Here is a 14827-nt window from a genome sequence, read left to right as displayed (position 1 = left end):
CCATCCGATCTACGCGAACTATTATCAAATAAAAATTCAACTCGTTTGCCACAGCATTCTGCCTCCTAATAATTAGCATTTCTCATATAATCTGTAGCGACTTCTTCAAGGCAGTTCCAGGAACAAAAAAACAGGTTGTAGCGCCGAATATTCGGCGGCCGAATATTCGGCGCTTCGGCCGGCAGCGTCGCCGAATATTCGGTATTCGGTATTCGGCCAATTCACTATTCGTGGCAACACTAGTAATTACTATATTTTCAGGCAGACAAAATGAATTCATTAGTAAATCCAGCCAGGTGGATCTTATTGTATGAAGTAAAATCTAAAAAACCTAAAGAAGAAATTGAATTGTTGCTTGCCGATGTTTATGTAGCAGTAAATACGGAAGTGTATGTTGTCTTTATGTACTCCGATCATTTTCAAATACTCCTTGGTAAGTACATTGGTTTATTTGGGTAAGATCACCTAAAGGATAATAAAGATAAAAGATAAAGATAAAGAAACATTTATTCGACACATAGACAGCAACAACAACAAAAAGAAAAATACAGACTTAAAGAAAAGAAATACATATACAAGATAACAAGGCCAAAAAAAATAATAATAAAAAATTTACATGAGGCAAAAACAAAAATACAGGCAAAATATAAAACAATAACACAACGGGTTGCTGTCCGGAGTAATAATAAAATATCAGCAGTGGCTTCTAGAGCAACTGCATCATTTATATCTTAGTGACAATAAATCACAGTTACAGCTTATGAGCATGTCATGAGCCCACCGAGAATAGCCTACTTATACCTTAACCTGTTTATAACCCTTTTTCAGTATACAAAAGACGTCCGGACTTGCCAATCATATGGGAAGACTACTCCATTTGGCACAATTCAGCAGGATTCGATAGGCCGCACCCAGCCAATGCCTTGGCTTTGAGAAGGAAATGCCAGAACAAAATGGACATCCGCGCTTCTGTTGTCATCGCCGGCAACGACTCTTTGGCTAATATGCCTGATTATCAGTAAGTACCCACCTAAATCGTTTGTTAGTTTTCCAATCTGCCAAGCTAGGAGATTGTGGCAATAACCCTCCAATCTTTGAGGTGGCCCTTAATTGTTAGTGGAATATTACGGTAAGCGTATTTTTTTTCATTTCCGTCTCTACAGCTGCCGTGGTGTCTTTAAAGATCATTTGCTTCATTCGAGAGGTCGTGTGTTTGAATCCTACCAATCATACTTTTCATGAATTTTCTATCTATCTTTCTTCATAGAAAGCGACATGTGAACACAATGACTAAGATCAGCTACTGGATGACTGTGCATCTGTTCGAGTGGCTCAACGCTTCTGGACACATCCATGTCCTCAAATCTCCTGAGAAAATAAAGCACAATGGCAACTTAGACGGCATTGCCAAGGAGCTATATTTTGGCTACAGCGATTTTTCTGGTAAGTAATGTACCTAGTATGTTTTATCGCAGGTACAGTAGGGTTTAGATAGTTTTTTGTTAATACAAGTGAGGGTATATAAAAAGTTGAATGGTATAGTAGGCCTATGACTAGAACTAGACTACACTAAGCTGAATTCAGACTATTTTTTGCATTCAATATGCTTATTATGATTTATTAACGTTTATTTTTATTCTAGGATCCTTATTAGTGCCGATAAAAGAGCATTTGCCAGCTATAACATACATTACGTCACCGGCGGCAGCAGACGCATATGTGATTCTCAAAAAGCCATCGTTGGCTTCGGTAGGCAATATCTACACACTGCCCTTCAGTATCGGAGTATGGATTGCATTGGCTCTACTGATAGTTGTATCATCGCTTACTTTATGCTTTACCTCTTCTAGGGAGGAAGAACTGGTAAGAATCAATGATTTTGTTGAAAAAAACCTTTTTATCATTTAATAAGGTCCCCGTTTGGGCGCCAAAATAACTTGTATGGTATGGTAGCCCTTGTTGGGCGCCAAAATAAAGATTGAAATGGCGCCCAACGTGGGACTACGTATTTTTTAAATAGATTGTGTTTTTAGTTAAACAGGAATGCCACATCGACGTTATCCCAAAAGATATCGCAGGGTTTTCATGATACTCTATGCATGGTATTCCAACAAGGCACGGCTGATGATCCAGTGTCTTTAAGTAGTAAGTTTAAAATAGTACTTACCCATAATATTACTTATGTTTGTCATTGTTATGCAATTCTACGCCTTTTGTTTTTTTCCCACATCCATCATTCATTCATTCATTCATTCATTCATTCATGTCTGTTATAGCAAATTTTCATTTCATCATTCCCCAGGCCGTGAGATCCTGTTCCTCGGCTTGTTATCCTTCATGTTTCTCTTCACTGCGTATTCGGCCAACATAGTGGCGCTTCTGCAGTCAGCCACGAATGACATCAACAGCGTGGAGAGGTTATTGAACTCGCCATTGACTTGCGGCACTCAGGATACGGAGTTTAACAGGGTCATGTTTGAGGTCAGTATTCGCAGGATTGGTGGGTAGTTCGCCTTTTAATGTGGAGTGTCTATGCTTGCAGAATGTAGAACATAATATATCTTTATTGGTCACCACAAATTAATGTAGATCACAAATATCTCTGCATTTTATACTCGTATAGGTAACGTGAGTTTTTTTCCATGGAGATTCTCATGTGAGAAATATTTTTACATGGTTTTAAATCTTAAATCGTTCTCTTCCCTCTCTGGGATAGTTTACTCATACGATAATCCATAACTAACAGCTAACCCCATTGGTTACTTGTAGGAAGAAGACCGTCCAGTTTATCGATCGTTTTGGTTGAAAAAGGCAGTGCCGCAAGGAGACCAATTCTTTCTGAGTGTTGAAGAAGGCATACGACGAATGAGAGAGGTAAGATACCTAACGCCAAAGTCGTCTAATAGTGAACGATTATTAGCTGAAAGAAAGTAAAGTATAGCATAGACATAGCCTAGAACATACAGTCAAAATGGTGATTATTTAAAGTGTATATTTTTACTAAATTAAGGTTTTTTTTCCTTAGGGCATGTACGCATTTGTTGTAGACCCGACCGCCGGCAACGACCAAGTCAAAGCCACATTCTATGAGCTGGAGAAATGTAATATCGGCACCTTCAAATACACACAGTCTATTAGACCTCACATCGGGGTAGCTCGACACTCCCGGCTTAAGGAGATACTGAGGATTGGGTACGATTACTTTATGAATTTAAATTTATTTTATAGCATAGGGCCTGATGGTAGAAATAGCTTGGGTGAAATGTGACTTGCAATAAATGAATTTGAATTTAGAAATGGAAAAGGACAGTATCCGAAAACAAACGGATAGCACTTAGAACTAAACTAGCAAGAGGTGAAATCGCTGATAGAGGAGAAATAGATAGCTATTTTTAATCGGTATGTGCATGTGACGCGTATTAAAAAATTACAAAGGTACAAATAGTTCAGGTCACTCAGGTGTCATCGACCTATCTAACTTGCTTATTATATTTCCTCCTACAGAGTGCTCCGTATAATCGAGTCCGGAGTACAATCACGATCGTCGCGGCGCGTGCTCTCCTCCATCCCCCCGTGCGGGGTGGGCACGGCCATGTTCACTGCGGTCAGCCTCACTCATGTAGCCCCCGCGTACAGGTGGATAGCCACCCTGTATGTCATCGCTGTGGGGCTTTTAGGGGTGGAGATTGCTGTGTATAGGCGTAGTAGGGGATGAGTGAATTGAGTTTTTTGTTTTGTACCGCGTGGGTTTAGAACTTTGAGCGTAAAATATTAGTGTTATACGTTTAACTTGTGGTGCCGTGTGGCGAAACGGAAGACAGTAGGTATCGAATCTGATAAATGGAGATACTTAGTAATATTTGTTACAGAAACTCTGTTAAATAGATTAATTCATCAATATTATCGGCAAACTTAACTTAGAAGAATAGATAGAGGTGTATCGCATAATAAACATCATAAAATATTTTCCATACTTTATTCCATACTGTTACGTGTTAGGCATATTCGAAAGTCGAAACCCATAACAATACTTAAACATATGTTAATAATAGCAAATCTCAGAAATACTGACTATTATAATGTTAAGTGATCTAATATTTTAGTAGCACAAAATATGCTAACATTAAATTTATTATGTACCTATATTATTACTATGTATAGACAAATCTTTACTTTACACTCATAGGAACATTTTCGTCTTAAAACTATTAATGGTGTCGCCACACATTTATACATATTCTGATTGTGCTTTTTGTGGTATTGGATATGAAGCTGCAACTTTTTTATTTATAGTACTAATTAAATTTTTTTGTTTTTCAAAATTTAAATATCTGGAGCAATTCTATGGAAGAATGTACATTCGTATTGTCTTTCATTTATGAACAAGTTGCAGCTTTAATCTGTAATGTGTATCTTTAAAATAATGTAATAAATGTATACCTAAGGTGTCCTCTCTAAATATATTTATAATTTCCTATAACATCAAATGTAAAATAAATTAAAATAACTGTTTAAGCTTACAAATGTTGAATTTAAAGGCATTTCAAAATGGGGAATTATAAAACGAGCTAACAAAAAAAAACTTTGCGACTGATGATGACATACAGTTTTAATAACTTGAGCGGTATGAATTTGAGTAAGCGAAAAATTAACTAAACTGACGACGAATATTGTTTTATAATAAAATCCAGTACGAGCTTACAAAAAGTGGACTGTGACAAATCCATTTCAGATATAAAAAAAATATCCGAGCGACTTAATTACTAAGTGAGCGACTGGAAATACAGAGAGGGCAACTTCAATATTAAGATATATTCGATTTTTCTAAGTGAGGTTATACTTAGCGAACTACTAAAAAGTTCACTTTGAGCAAAGTTTTGTATGCTGCTTTATTAATGATTATTGGTTACTGATATTCTATTTGAGGGCTTAGTTTTTTATTTTGATACGCTTTTTAATGAAAACTACAGATTTTTACATGCACTGGCAAAAAGGATCGTGCGACTGTCCCGAATTTTTAAATAGTTTTTTTTTTTTATGTATGCAATCACGTATTGGGGCTAGCAATTCGGCTCAAACTAACAACACCACCACTGGAAGCAAAAATGATACCCATTGGACAAAAAAGAAAACGAGGCCGGCCCAATAAGTCCAAACCCGCACTTATTTACCAGTGTCGATGAGTAGTAGGGCTCCTCATACCTATCAATGTTTCTTAGTATTTATAAGAAGTTTTTTTTTTTAGTTGACTGAAGCGTTTTATTTTAATTTTTGTTCATTTTATTGAAATAAATGCATGCATATTACTTTATTTTTATGGAGTACATTGTTTTATTTAATTACCCTTATATTTCAATAATAAAATTTCTCAACTAATAGAATAGTGTTTCTTCAAATAGTTATTTCATATTATTTTTATTTTTTAAATGTGAGCTCATTATACTCTGCTCATAAGTGTATTTTTCAAAGTGGTTATTGTATTCGAAACACTTCATTTAAGATAAAATGCCGCTCAGTATAAAAAATACATTTGTCAAATATTGAAAAAAATGCAGGACGTAACGTTGACACTCAAACAAATATTAGGTCGCTCAAATATTATGAAGCTGCTCATTTTGTATTTTAAGTAACTCAAATTAATGTTTGTAAGTTGCTGTCCTGTTGATTTCTCGTCACTCGCAGTCAGTCGCTCACTTAGTAATTCTATAACCCAAATTAATTAATTTTGACACTTAGAACTGTAATTTACAGTCACTCGTTTTATTGCTACCCTTTCAAAATTCAATCAAATTCAATTTTTAAACTACAATTTACACCACCACTTACTTAGCAATGTAAAATAAACGAAATATCTCTAGTATATTAGATCACATTACTTAATATAAGCAAACATTTAAAAAAAGCCGAGATAAATAAAACCTAACCGCCATAAAACATACAAGTACATACAGGATGTTGCAAAGAGGATATTTTTTATTTTATCTGTCGTAGGAAACAAGGTAACCCTTCACTTTTAACAAATCGTATTCGCATTTTTGCAGCATACTGTATGTATTGAATATACATACCAATGCTTTGCGCTTTTAGTAAATTACAGTTTAAGCTATTATTAACTTATCTAGTATAAAATTTATGATAAATTGCACTTACCAAACGATATAGTATTTTTTTATTATCTACCTTAGCTAATATTGTACAATATAGGTATACTAAATAAAAACCTTACTTTTACTTCTGTATTGAGAATAAACTATGTAAACCGTAAAATATACAATAATATTTTAATTCATAAACGTATTCGTACAAAAATAAGCAGTCAACATCCTGTGTTTTGTAATCTAATTCATTGTATTATATCGCCATCACCAGTGAGAAAAAAAACGTTGTTTTCAGAGTTTTTGTGCTTGAAAATCAAGCCATATTGATGGTTAATTAATTACGGATATCACACTTATAAACGCCTGTATAAGCGCCATTATAGTATATTGCATACACAATATTTAAGTAAATTCCACAGTGATAGTTTGAACGAAAAGGAGTTTTTTCCGTCTGAAATAGATCTGCTATCTTGTTTCCCTTCAAAATATAATGAACCTCACAAAACCACGTTCAAAACCCAATCAGCGAACTGCAGTATTCTTGCTAATATTGCATTCTCTTGCTAGACAAAACCTAATAACTTGGTCAGAACACATGCACTATGCCAACTTAACCAACACTGAGTAAGTGTTACGTTATGAGTTTATACATACTATAAATAAGCAATAATTACTCACTAGAATAAACTTTGCACTTTTAACTTGGGCAGGAATTGAGATTGCTCTTTCAATTGGTTTACCTGAAAAAGTAATAACATAAGGTTAGACTGTGGGGAAAAATAGTCTTATTTAGTATAAGATTGTGAATTACATGTGACACTATGATATCGATTCTGAAATCATAAATTCTAATTTTAGAGCTATAACCTTAATTTCTCTAATTAAAATTCGACTCTATGAGGGTTCCCGTAAATGTAATTTTTGGAAATATATTATTTATTTAATGAACTCTAAAACATGGTACACTACACACCTGCATTTCATAAGTGATATTCTCCTTCGGGTCCAGGGGGTCCGTTTTCAAAATCTGAAACAAGAAATTATAAATTTAACTCAATATGTAGTTTTAGTAAGTAAACACCACATTTTACAACATGTAACATAGTCTGCGATACCACTTATTGTAGTGTATTTGCCCTTGTGCATTGATTCTAGTGTATTGTACCTTGGGCGGGCGGCCCCGTCTCTGGGCGGGCGGCGCGGGCTCGGCGGTCAGCACGCGCAGTTGGTGTGCGCGAAGCAGGTGCTCCGTGTGCTCCCGAGGAGACGCCAGAATTAGTCCGCATGACGAGAACACGCATTTGTATGTGGTTGGGGTTGACTCGGATGAGGGCGCTGGAAAGAGAGAAAAAAAACTTGAAAAAAAGAGGAAATGTAAGTTTGATCCGGCTCGAAGGACCAATAATAATTAATACACAATATTTAGGCGCTGGAAAGCGATTTTGACGTTATAAAGAGGGAATAAGTTTGATCCGGCTCGAAGGACCAATAGATAATTAATAAACAATATTTAGGTTCGCATACAGTTTAATGAAAACTCAAAGCACTTTATTATAAACTAAAGATAATTCTGGTTTAGAACCGGTGGCGCTTGGCGACCACTCACAAAAATGCAGTTCCCAGCTTAAGTTAAGAAGACTGTACCGTATGTTACAGTGTTTAATTGTCTATACTCACTCTGGTGATCCCGCTTGGCGTGTTGCGCGGCGTGTTGCATGAGGCGTTGCGCGGTGGGCAGCACCATGTTGCACGTCTTGCACTCGTGGCGCGCCTTGAACATCGACTTGGAGTTGTCTGAGTGGACTTCGCGTCTGGAATAAAGGTAACGTGGTTGTGAACTCATTAAAATAGTAAAGTATACCAACAAACACAAACCCAATGAAACTCTGAATAAAAAAATTGTTTTGGTTGTCTTATTTCTTGTTTTGTGTGATGATTAGCAGGCAATAATATAATAGATGAGAAGCAAGAGTTAGGCAGGCGCAAAAAAATCACGTATTTATATCATTTTACTTCATTAGGGCCTAAAGTCTAACCCCCTTATTCATAGAGAAGTTAAAACGTATTGTAAGTTTTCTATGGATAAGGGGGTAAATTTACAGAATCGATTTAAAAATACCTTCATCACTACATAAGCAAAGTCGCTTCCTGCGTCTTTCTGCCTGGTTTGGTTTTTAAAAAGAATAAGTGATTAAAGGAAGTTTGATTGATGCTATGTACATTTTATCCCGCAATTCCCAAGGGCATCATTATTACCTGTGCATGTACATAACGAGTGATAAAAGGAAGGTTGATGATATTATGTACATTTAATCCCGGAATTCCCACGGGATTCTTCATTACCTGTGCATGTACATGTGGTTCCGCTGCTGGAACTGCTCGCCGCACACGGTGCACACGTAGTGCTCGATGGGGCGCCCCGACTGGTGCCGCTTCATGTGCTGGTTTAGATTTGTCACCTGGAAAAGTGAGGTTATATCCTGGTTATCTAAGATACCTGGCTAGTTACTCTTGCTTGCTTACTCTTGATAGTTGTGTTGTCGCTGTGCTAACCAAGACACAACTAAATCCGAAACTTTATGGTTCTTTCAAGGTGTGAAAAGCACATTTTGTACTGGGATAAGTCAAAGGGTGAGCGTCATATTACGTTACACTGCAAAACATAACTTAACACTGGCGAGGGTGCAGCAATCCCTATACCGCAAGGATGTCAAAATTTATGTACCTATACACTATTTAAAGATTTAATGGTTTGAATTGAATAGGCTCCGAAACTAAGGGGCCGATTTCGGAAAATCTGTCAACATTATAAAGCATTACATTTATAACTAAGTAATAAATATATTACCTGAGCGTACGCCTTGTCACAACCAGGCTCGGGGCACGCGAACGGTCTCTCGCCAGTGTGGAGACGCATGTGGTTGTTCAGATTGGTCACCTGGAAGCAATCAGTTATTTTTTATTAAATTAGTAATTTCATTTTTTTTTCTTTTATAGTGAAGAATTATTACTGCTGTCACTCTTCGACTGGGAAAAGGTAGACTGTTAGATACCCCCGAATAATGTATTTCCACCTAATAGTCGGCGCCTATTATCAGCATCGACAGGCTTCAGGATTTTAGGTGATTAATGGCATTATACGATAACTTCATGGTAATAAAGTACAAATTATTACCATGATATAATTTATGGTCGTTTGGTCGTATATTAACAAAAATTCCATATACGTAAAGCTCACTCTTTTGGTATAAATATAACAATATGCCATATAATTTCTGCCTCCAACATGAAGGCGATATAAACTAAGTGACTTTTTAGTTTTTCCTGCTTTCATGTACTTACTTATTTTTTTGTGCCTTTCTACCTTTTTACTTGTTCCTCCTGTAGGTTGGCTGGTAGAAAATGCTTTTAGCATTTAGTCCACCTTTTGTATACTTAGGTACTTATATGTAATATTTGTGCAATAAAGTATCAAATAAATAAATAAGTCCCAAATAAAAGTAATAAAGTTACCTGCGTGAAAGCTTTATCGCACACAGTGCACTTGTAGGGGCGCTCGTTGGTGTGGATGCGCAAGTGCGCGCGCAGGTTGTTGGACTGGGAGAAGGCTGGAATATAGATGGTTGATATTAATAAATAATAAATAAATAATAATTGTACAGTTTTAAGCAAGTTCTATCGTGAATTGTGACAATGAGGCATAAGGAATGTTATCTTCGATTTTTTCATTAGAGCTACATCTCTTTAGTTTACTGAGGCCTTAGAGCTGAGCGTAAGTTTTATGAATTTACGCAAGTAATTATTTTTATTTTTTATTTGCCAACTGCATACATCTTCTATTAGTTATTTGTTACTTATAGTGGTGCTGCATAGTATGTAAAATAAGCATTTCGTTTCAATCTTCTAGTTAGAGAAGTAGTAATTTTCTTTACTGCTGATGAGAATAGGCTAGCATTTGTAACCATGCTGGAAAGTATTAGGCTGTCATATAAGTAGTTAGTCTACAGACTAACCCAGGTTTTAGGCGGTTAACACACTGCACCGCTTCACCGCGCGGTTTGCGGATTTAGCATAGTAAATTTCCGCGCGGTGAGGCGGCGGCAGTGTGTGCAAGGAAGCTTTTTTTTTATATACATGTAAACTGTCATTTTTGCATACAATGATAATGCCCTCGTGCGAGGTCCAGTTTGTAAATCGCCTTATCAAGATTTAGGTAAGGTTGTTACGTCATACGTCACTCAGTGAGGGTCCTTGTATTCTAAGACTACCTTTATTGCAGTAAGTGCACACGAAGCGGCGCTCGGCGCGGTGGTTGCGCATGTGATTCACCAGCTGCATCTGCTTCTGGAACGTCTTGTTGCAGATGTTGCAGAACAGCTCCCGACCATCATTCTCCTGAGGAATGGATACGTTGAAATTTATTATTTTTTAATCGCTAGAAACACACGCCATAGAACTGCTTATGGTCACTCAAGACCGATTGCATATTAAAGAGACAACAAAAAAAAACTTCTCTGCCTTCATAGTGACGGAATCTGAATACCCTACCGCATTATGCTCGGGGGGCTAATTAAGAGCAGATTTCGACTTGACTGATGAGGATGATCACTGTGGTAGAAAAATGTGATGTCTTCTTTGAGGTATATGATAGGGTATGGCTATGGGGATTATGTACATTATGCTACTTTTTTACATAAGTAGTACTGGTCTAGGATAAGGTGCATAAAAATATAATGATTACAGGGTCAGTGTGGCAGGACAGGCTAGCAACATTCAAAATTAAGTTACTGATACTGCGTCACTATTGCCAGAGCTGTTCTAGTTGGAAGTGGAAGGGAAACTCGTGATGCATATTTAGTTTTTGTTTGTTTGCTTTATAGGTACAAACCTAATTATTCTTCTTCTTTCGTGTCAGTGAAATGCGATTTTTTATATTTGTCCAGACCAAAAAGAAGCAACTTTGATAGCATTCTGGTTGGCCTGGAGTAAGTCTTCCCGTGTCCACCTAATTATTAAGGCAGGCTTATTGAGAAAAGCAATTCATCTGTAATCAAATATGTGCGTAGGAACTATACTTTACAGTTTTGCTTATTTTTAATTATACATAGATATATATTTACTTTATTTACCTCTTGGCTGCCAGATGAAGTGAGTGAGATGTCTTGTCCAATATGGAGGGTTGAGCTGTCTTGAATAAGTTCGGGACTGTCATCATCATTGGGGACTTCAGAAGAATCTATGATGACTTCGTGAGAGCTATCTTGACCGAGGGTTATCTCCGGGACTAAAGATATTGGCTGACATTTGAAGCAGGCAAACACACCTTTCTTCCCAGTTTCAAATAGTTGCTGAAAATATTTAATAGTAACTGTTAAGAAAATTTTAGGCTTCAAAAAATAGTAAGGAATTAAAATTAACAGTGTTAAAAAGAAAAATATTTTCAATATGAGATAGGTATACATGAAAGAGTATAAAATTTTCGGTTATTTAAATAATTGTAATAATTTTGTGAACATTCACTATCAAAAATCAATTGGTAAATCTATTAAGTTTAATATGTGGCATTAGTTTTCCGGTAAGTAGGTATGTAAGTTAATGTGTAGTTCATAAAAAAAGCAAGTTAAGTACTTAAGTGTTTAGCTACATTTGTAACATACAAAGATAAAAAACACGACCTTATTTTGTCTTCTACCTAGCAGCAGACACAAAAAAACGAAACTGTGGACGGCGAACTGAACAAATAAAAAAAAACTCGCGGGCAGGTTTCGAAACCAAGTTTTTTTTACTGACAAACATGGAATGAGAGTCCAAAGTAACTAGATTCTAAGCTCATGTTGCTAAGAAAACTGTAATTAGTAATGTTTAGGCGGCAAGCAAGGTTTAGAAAGGTTTTGGTATGAAATACAGCTTTATTTTTATAGCACATGAGAAAAGAAAACAAAAAGAATACGAGCTTATTAGACAAAATACTACGGTATATTTGTTAAAACTACTTACAACAACTGGCTTATGGCATATCGCACAAGTATCCATGGTAAGAACACATAAAATATCCAAATTCTCAAAGGAAAAGCAATAAAATCGTAAATATTGATATTTTACGAAAACAGCTCACTGACAGAAAAAAATCGGCAAGTGCGGGCGGGAGAAGGGTGAGGTAGGCGGGGCAGCCAATACAGATTAAAGAAACAAGCCACAGTCTGCCACAGACTATAATTTTTATGGCCATACTGAATAAAGACTCCAACACACTAGCCGACGCGGCTTACGGACGCGGCTGTCAGCCGCGACTGATAGTGTGCACGGTCTTTTGGGACAGTTTATTTTTATTTATTTATTTATTTTATTTTAGGAAAACTTACAGCACAATTTGAAAGTATAACAATAGAATGAGCAGTAAAAGGCCATTTACAAGTTTCCACTGATAGAAATAACTTAATAATATTTACGCTAATACAAAGTAGCAAACTAAAGTAGGTACATAAACATATTATCTACGCCTAATCAAACGTTCTAAACTGTATATATGTAAAGCTACAAAGATGTTTAATAACAATTACACTGTGAAATATATAATACATTAACTCTTAGACATCAAAAAAGGTACAACTTAGAATATTTCTCGCCTTATTAATGCTTGTATTAAATATATCAATGTCCAAATTAATCGATACGTGGTTAAAGTTGTTGCAAGCACGCCATAGATACGAATTCTGTCGGTAATTGGTAGACACCGTGATGTTACTAAAAATCGGATTGAAGCGACGGGAACGATTCGGAACATAAAATTTTAATTTTTCCAATAATTGAGGACAATCAATTTGGCTGGTGGCAATTCTTAGGAGGAATAATAAATCACAAATTTCACGCCTGTTTATTAATGGTAGAATGTGAAACTGGCGGCAACCTTCCTTATAGTTTTGTAAGGGATACCTAACACGATAACTTAAGTACCTCATGAACCTTTTTTGTATACGCTCGATGCGATCAATGTATACCGTATATCTAGGGTTCCACACCTGTGATGCATTCTCTAAGTTACTTCTGACATAGGTGCAGTACAAGATTTTAAAGGTTTTTGCCTGTTTGAAGTTACTTGAAAGCCGCATTATAAATCCAAGAGCCTTGCTTGCTTTAGCCGTAATCGCATCAATGTGGGCATCAAACAACAGCTTCGAGTCATGGATTACACCAAGGTCTTTGATTTTACTGTCTCTTCCGATAGCATGACCTTTTAAGAAGTAAGTAGTTAAAGTAGGTTGTCTTTTTCTAGTGAAGGTGATGGTAGAACATTTTGATGGATTTAAATCTAATTTATTGTCGTTACAGTATTTATCTAGGTTATTTAAGTCATTTTGTAATAATATCATATCATTTTCATTAATAATAGGTTTAACAATTTTCATATCGTCTGCAAATATGTAAATACTAGAGTTACTAAAGCACGAATCAATGTCGGAAATAAACAATAAAAATAGCAAAGGCCCTAATATAGAGCCTTGTGGCACGCCACTTGGTATTTTAACCCAGTCAGACTGAAAGTTACTGGCCACGACAGCCTGGGTGCGGTTACTGACATAAGACGAAAACCATCTGAAGAGATTGCCACGAATTCCCGCCTTGAAGAGCTTGATCAGCAAGAGCGAGTGGTCAATACGATCAAACGCCTTGCTATAATCTGTGTATACGACGTCAGCCTGGTAACCTTGGTCCATTGTTTCCGTAAGTAACTCATTATACAGCAAGAGATTTGTAACCGTAGACCTACCCCTTAGAAACCCGTGCTGAGTAGATTTAAAAACCGTCTTAAGCGCCACATTAAGGTCACGTTGTACAATTTTTTCAAAAACTTTTGCTATTATGCAAAGCTTGGAAATAGGTCGATAGTTTTTTACATCGTTTTTTGGCCCCTTTTTATGGATAGGTGACACAAAAGCTGCTTTCCAAATATCTGGAACCTTGCCCTCTTTAAGTGACTTTTCAAAGAGGAGGTATATGGGAAACGAAAGTTGTTCAGCACACTTTACCAAGTAAATAGGAGGGATTTTATCAGGACCGGCGGACTTACAGGTATCAAGTCTTTTGAGATGGTTATGTATAATTGATTGATCTAGTTGAATTGAGGATATATGACAATCATGGTAGAGGTTCTCAACTTCACCAGGAGAATCAGATGGATTTAGTTTATCAGGCTCTAGAAAAGTGGAATAAAAGTAATCCGAGAATAATTTACAAATTTCATCACCCGATGAAGTTATGTTGCCTTCAAAGGTCATACAACTGGGCAAGGAGTTAGTTTTGGCTTTGGATTTTGCGAATGACCAGAATGTTTTTGGGTTGAGTTTGATTGACTCCTCAACTCGGGTGATATAAGCGTCGTAACATTCGGTTTCCAACATTTTAGCTCTACTTCGTAATATACAGTATGAATTAAAATCCGATTTATTACCATAGTTTTTAAATTTTAAAAAGTATTTATTTTTCTCTTTTAGAATTTTTCTTAGTGCCGGTGAATACCATGGTGGATGTGATGTACTTTTTAAGACTTTAGATGGTATAAATTGATCTCGTAGTGAGTACAATTTGTCATAAAAAATTTCGACACACTCATGTAATAGTTTATCGTGAAATGCCTTGTTCCAGTCGAAATTTTGGATTCCCGTGTTAATAGAGTCCCAGTCCGACTTAGAATAGAGGTGCACAGTGCGTGGAGGTGATTTAAGGGGGTT

The 14827-nt window shown here is 36.3% G+C and overlaps 2 protein-coding genes across 3 annotated transcripts; one reads left to right on the top strand and one right to left on the bottom strand.

The window, feature by feature from the left end:
- The first annotated feature begins 1238 nt into the window (after positions 1-1238).
- On the top strand, positions 1239-3812 carry LOC105386215. The gene is made up of 7 exons (XM_048626572.1): positions 1239-1443; positions 1643-1863; positions 2034-2145; positions 2303-2481; positions 2770-2874; positions 3026-3192; positions 3505-3812. The coding sequence occupies exons 1-7, from the start codon at positions 1239-1241 to the stop codon at positions 3713-3715; spliced, it is 1200 nt and encodes a 399-aa protein (XP_048482529.1). The 3' UTR covers positions 3716-3812.
- Positions 3813-5778: 1966 nt separating this feature from the next.
- LOC105386202 (zinc finger protein 184) lies at positions 5779-12245 on the bottom strand. 2 transcript variants are annotated; one of them, XM_048626544.1, is made up of 10 exons: positions 12096-12245; positions 11228-11446; positions 10367-10493; positions 9612-9706; positions 8947-9036; positions 8442-8557; positions 7776-7909; positions 7264-7433; positions 7072-7125; positions 5779-6838 (listed from the first exon to the last, which is right to left on the bottom strand). In XM_048626544.1, the coding sequence occupies exons 1-10, from the start codon at positions 12129-12131 to the stop codon at positions 6776-6778; spliced, it is 1104 nt and encodes a 367-aa protein (XP_048482501.1). In that variant the 5' UTR covers positions 12132-12245; the 3' UTR covers positions 5779-6775. The 2 variants fall into 2 exon arrangements, with proteins under 2 accessions (XP_048482501.1, XP_048482502.1); XM_048626545.1 differs by lacking the exon at positions 8947-9036.
- Between the last annotated feature and the right edge of the window lie 2582 nt (positions 12246-14827).

Source organism: Plutella xylostella, chromosome 16 (assembly GCF_932276165.1).
Source record: "Plutella xylostella chromosome 16, ilPluXylo3.1, whole genome shotgun sequence".
NCBI lineage: Eukaryota > Metazoa > Arthropoda > Insecta > Lepidoptera > Plutellidae > Plutella > Plutella xylostella.
The sequence above is the reverse complement of the archived record's forward strand: the minus strand, read 5'-3'. Positions and strand labels throughout refer to the sequence as shown.

Bases quoted from the DNA above. Each gene is read 5' to 3' on its own strand.
- LOC105386215 (XM_048626572.1), top strand. From the start codon at position 1,239: ATGAATTTTCTATCTATCTTTCTTCATAGAAAGCGACATGTGAACACA. The intron at 2,875-3,025 runs GTAAGATACCTA...TTTTTTCCTTAG, and splicing joins GCATACGACGAATGAGAGAG to GGCATGTACGCATTTGTTGT. The intron at 3,193-3,504 runs GTACGATTACTT...TTCCTCCTACAG, and splicing joins AAGGAGATACTGAGGATTGG to AGTGCTCCGTATAATCGAGT.
- LOC105386202 (XM_048626544.1), bottom strand. From the start codon at position 12,131: ATGGATACTTGTGCGATATGCCATAAGCCAGTTGTT. The intron at 11,447-12,095 runs GTAAGTAGTTTT...AAATATTTTCAG, and splicing joins TATGCCATAAGCCAGTTGTT to CAACTATTTGAAACTGGGAA. The intron at 10,494-11,227 runs GTAAATAAAGTA...TCCATTCCTCAG, and splicing joins CTTCATCTGGCAGCCAAGAG to GAGAATGATGGTCGGGAGCT.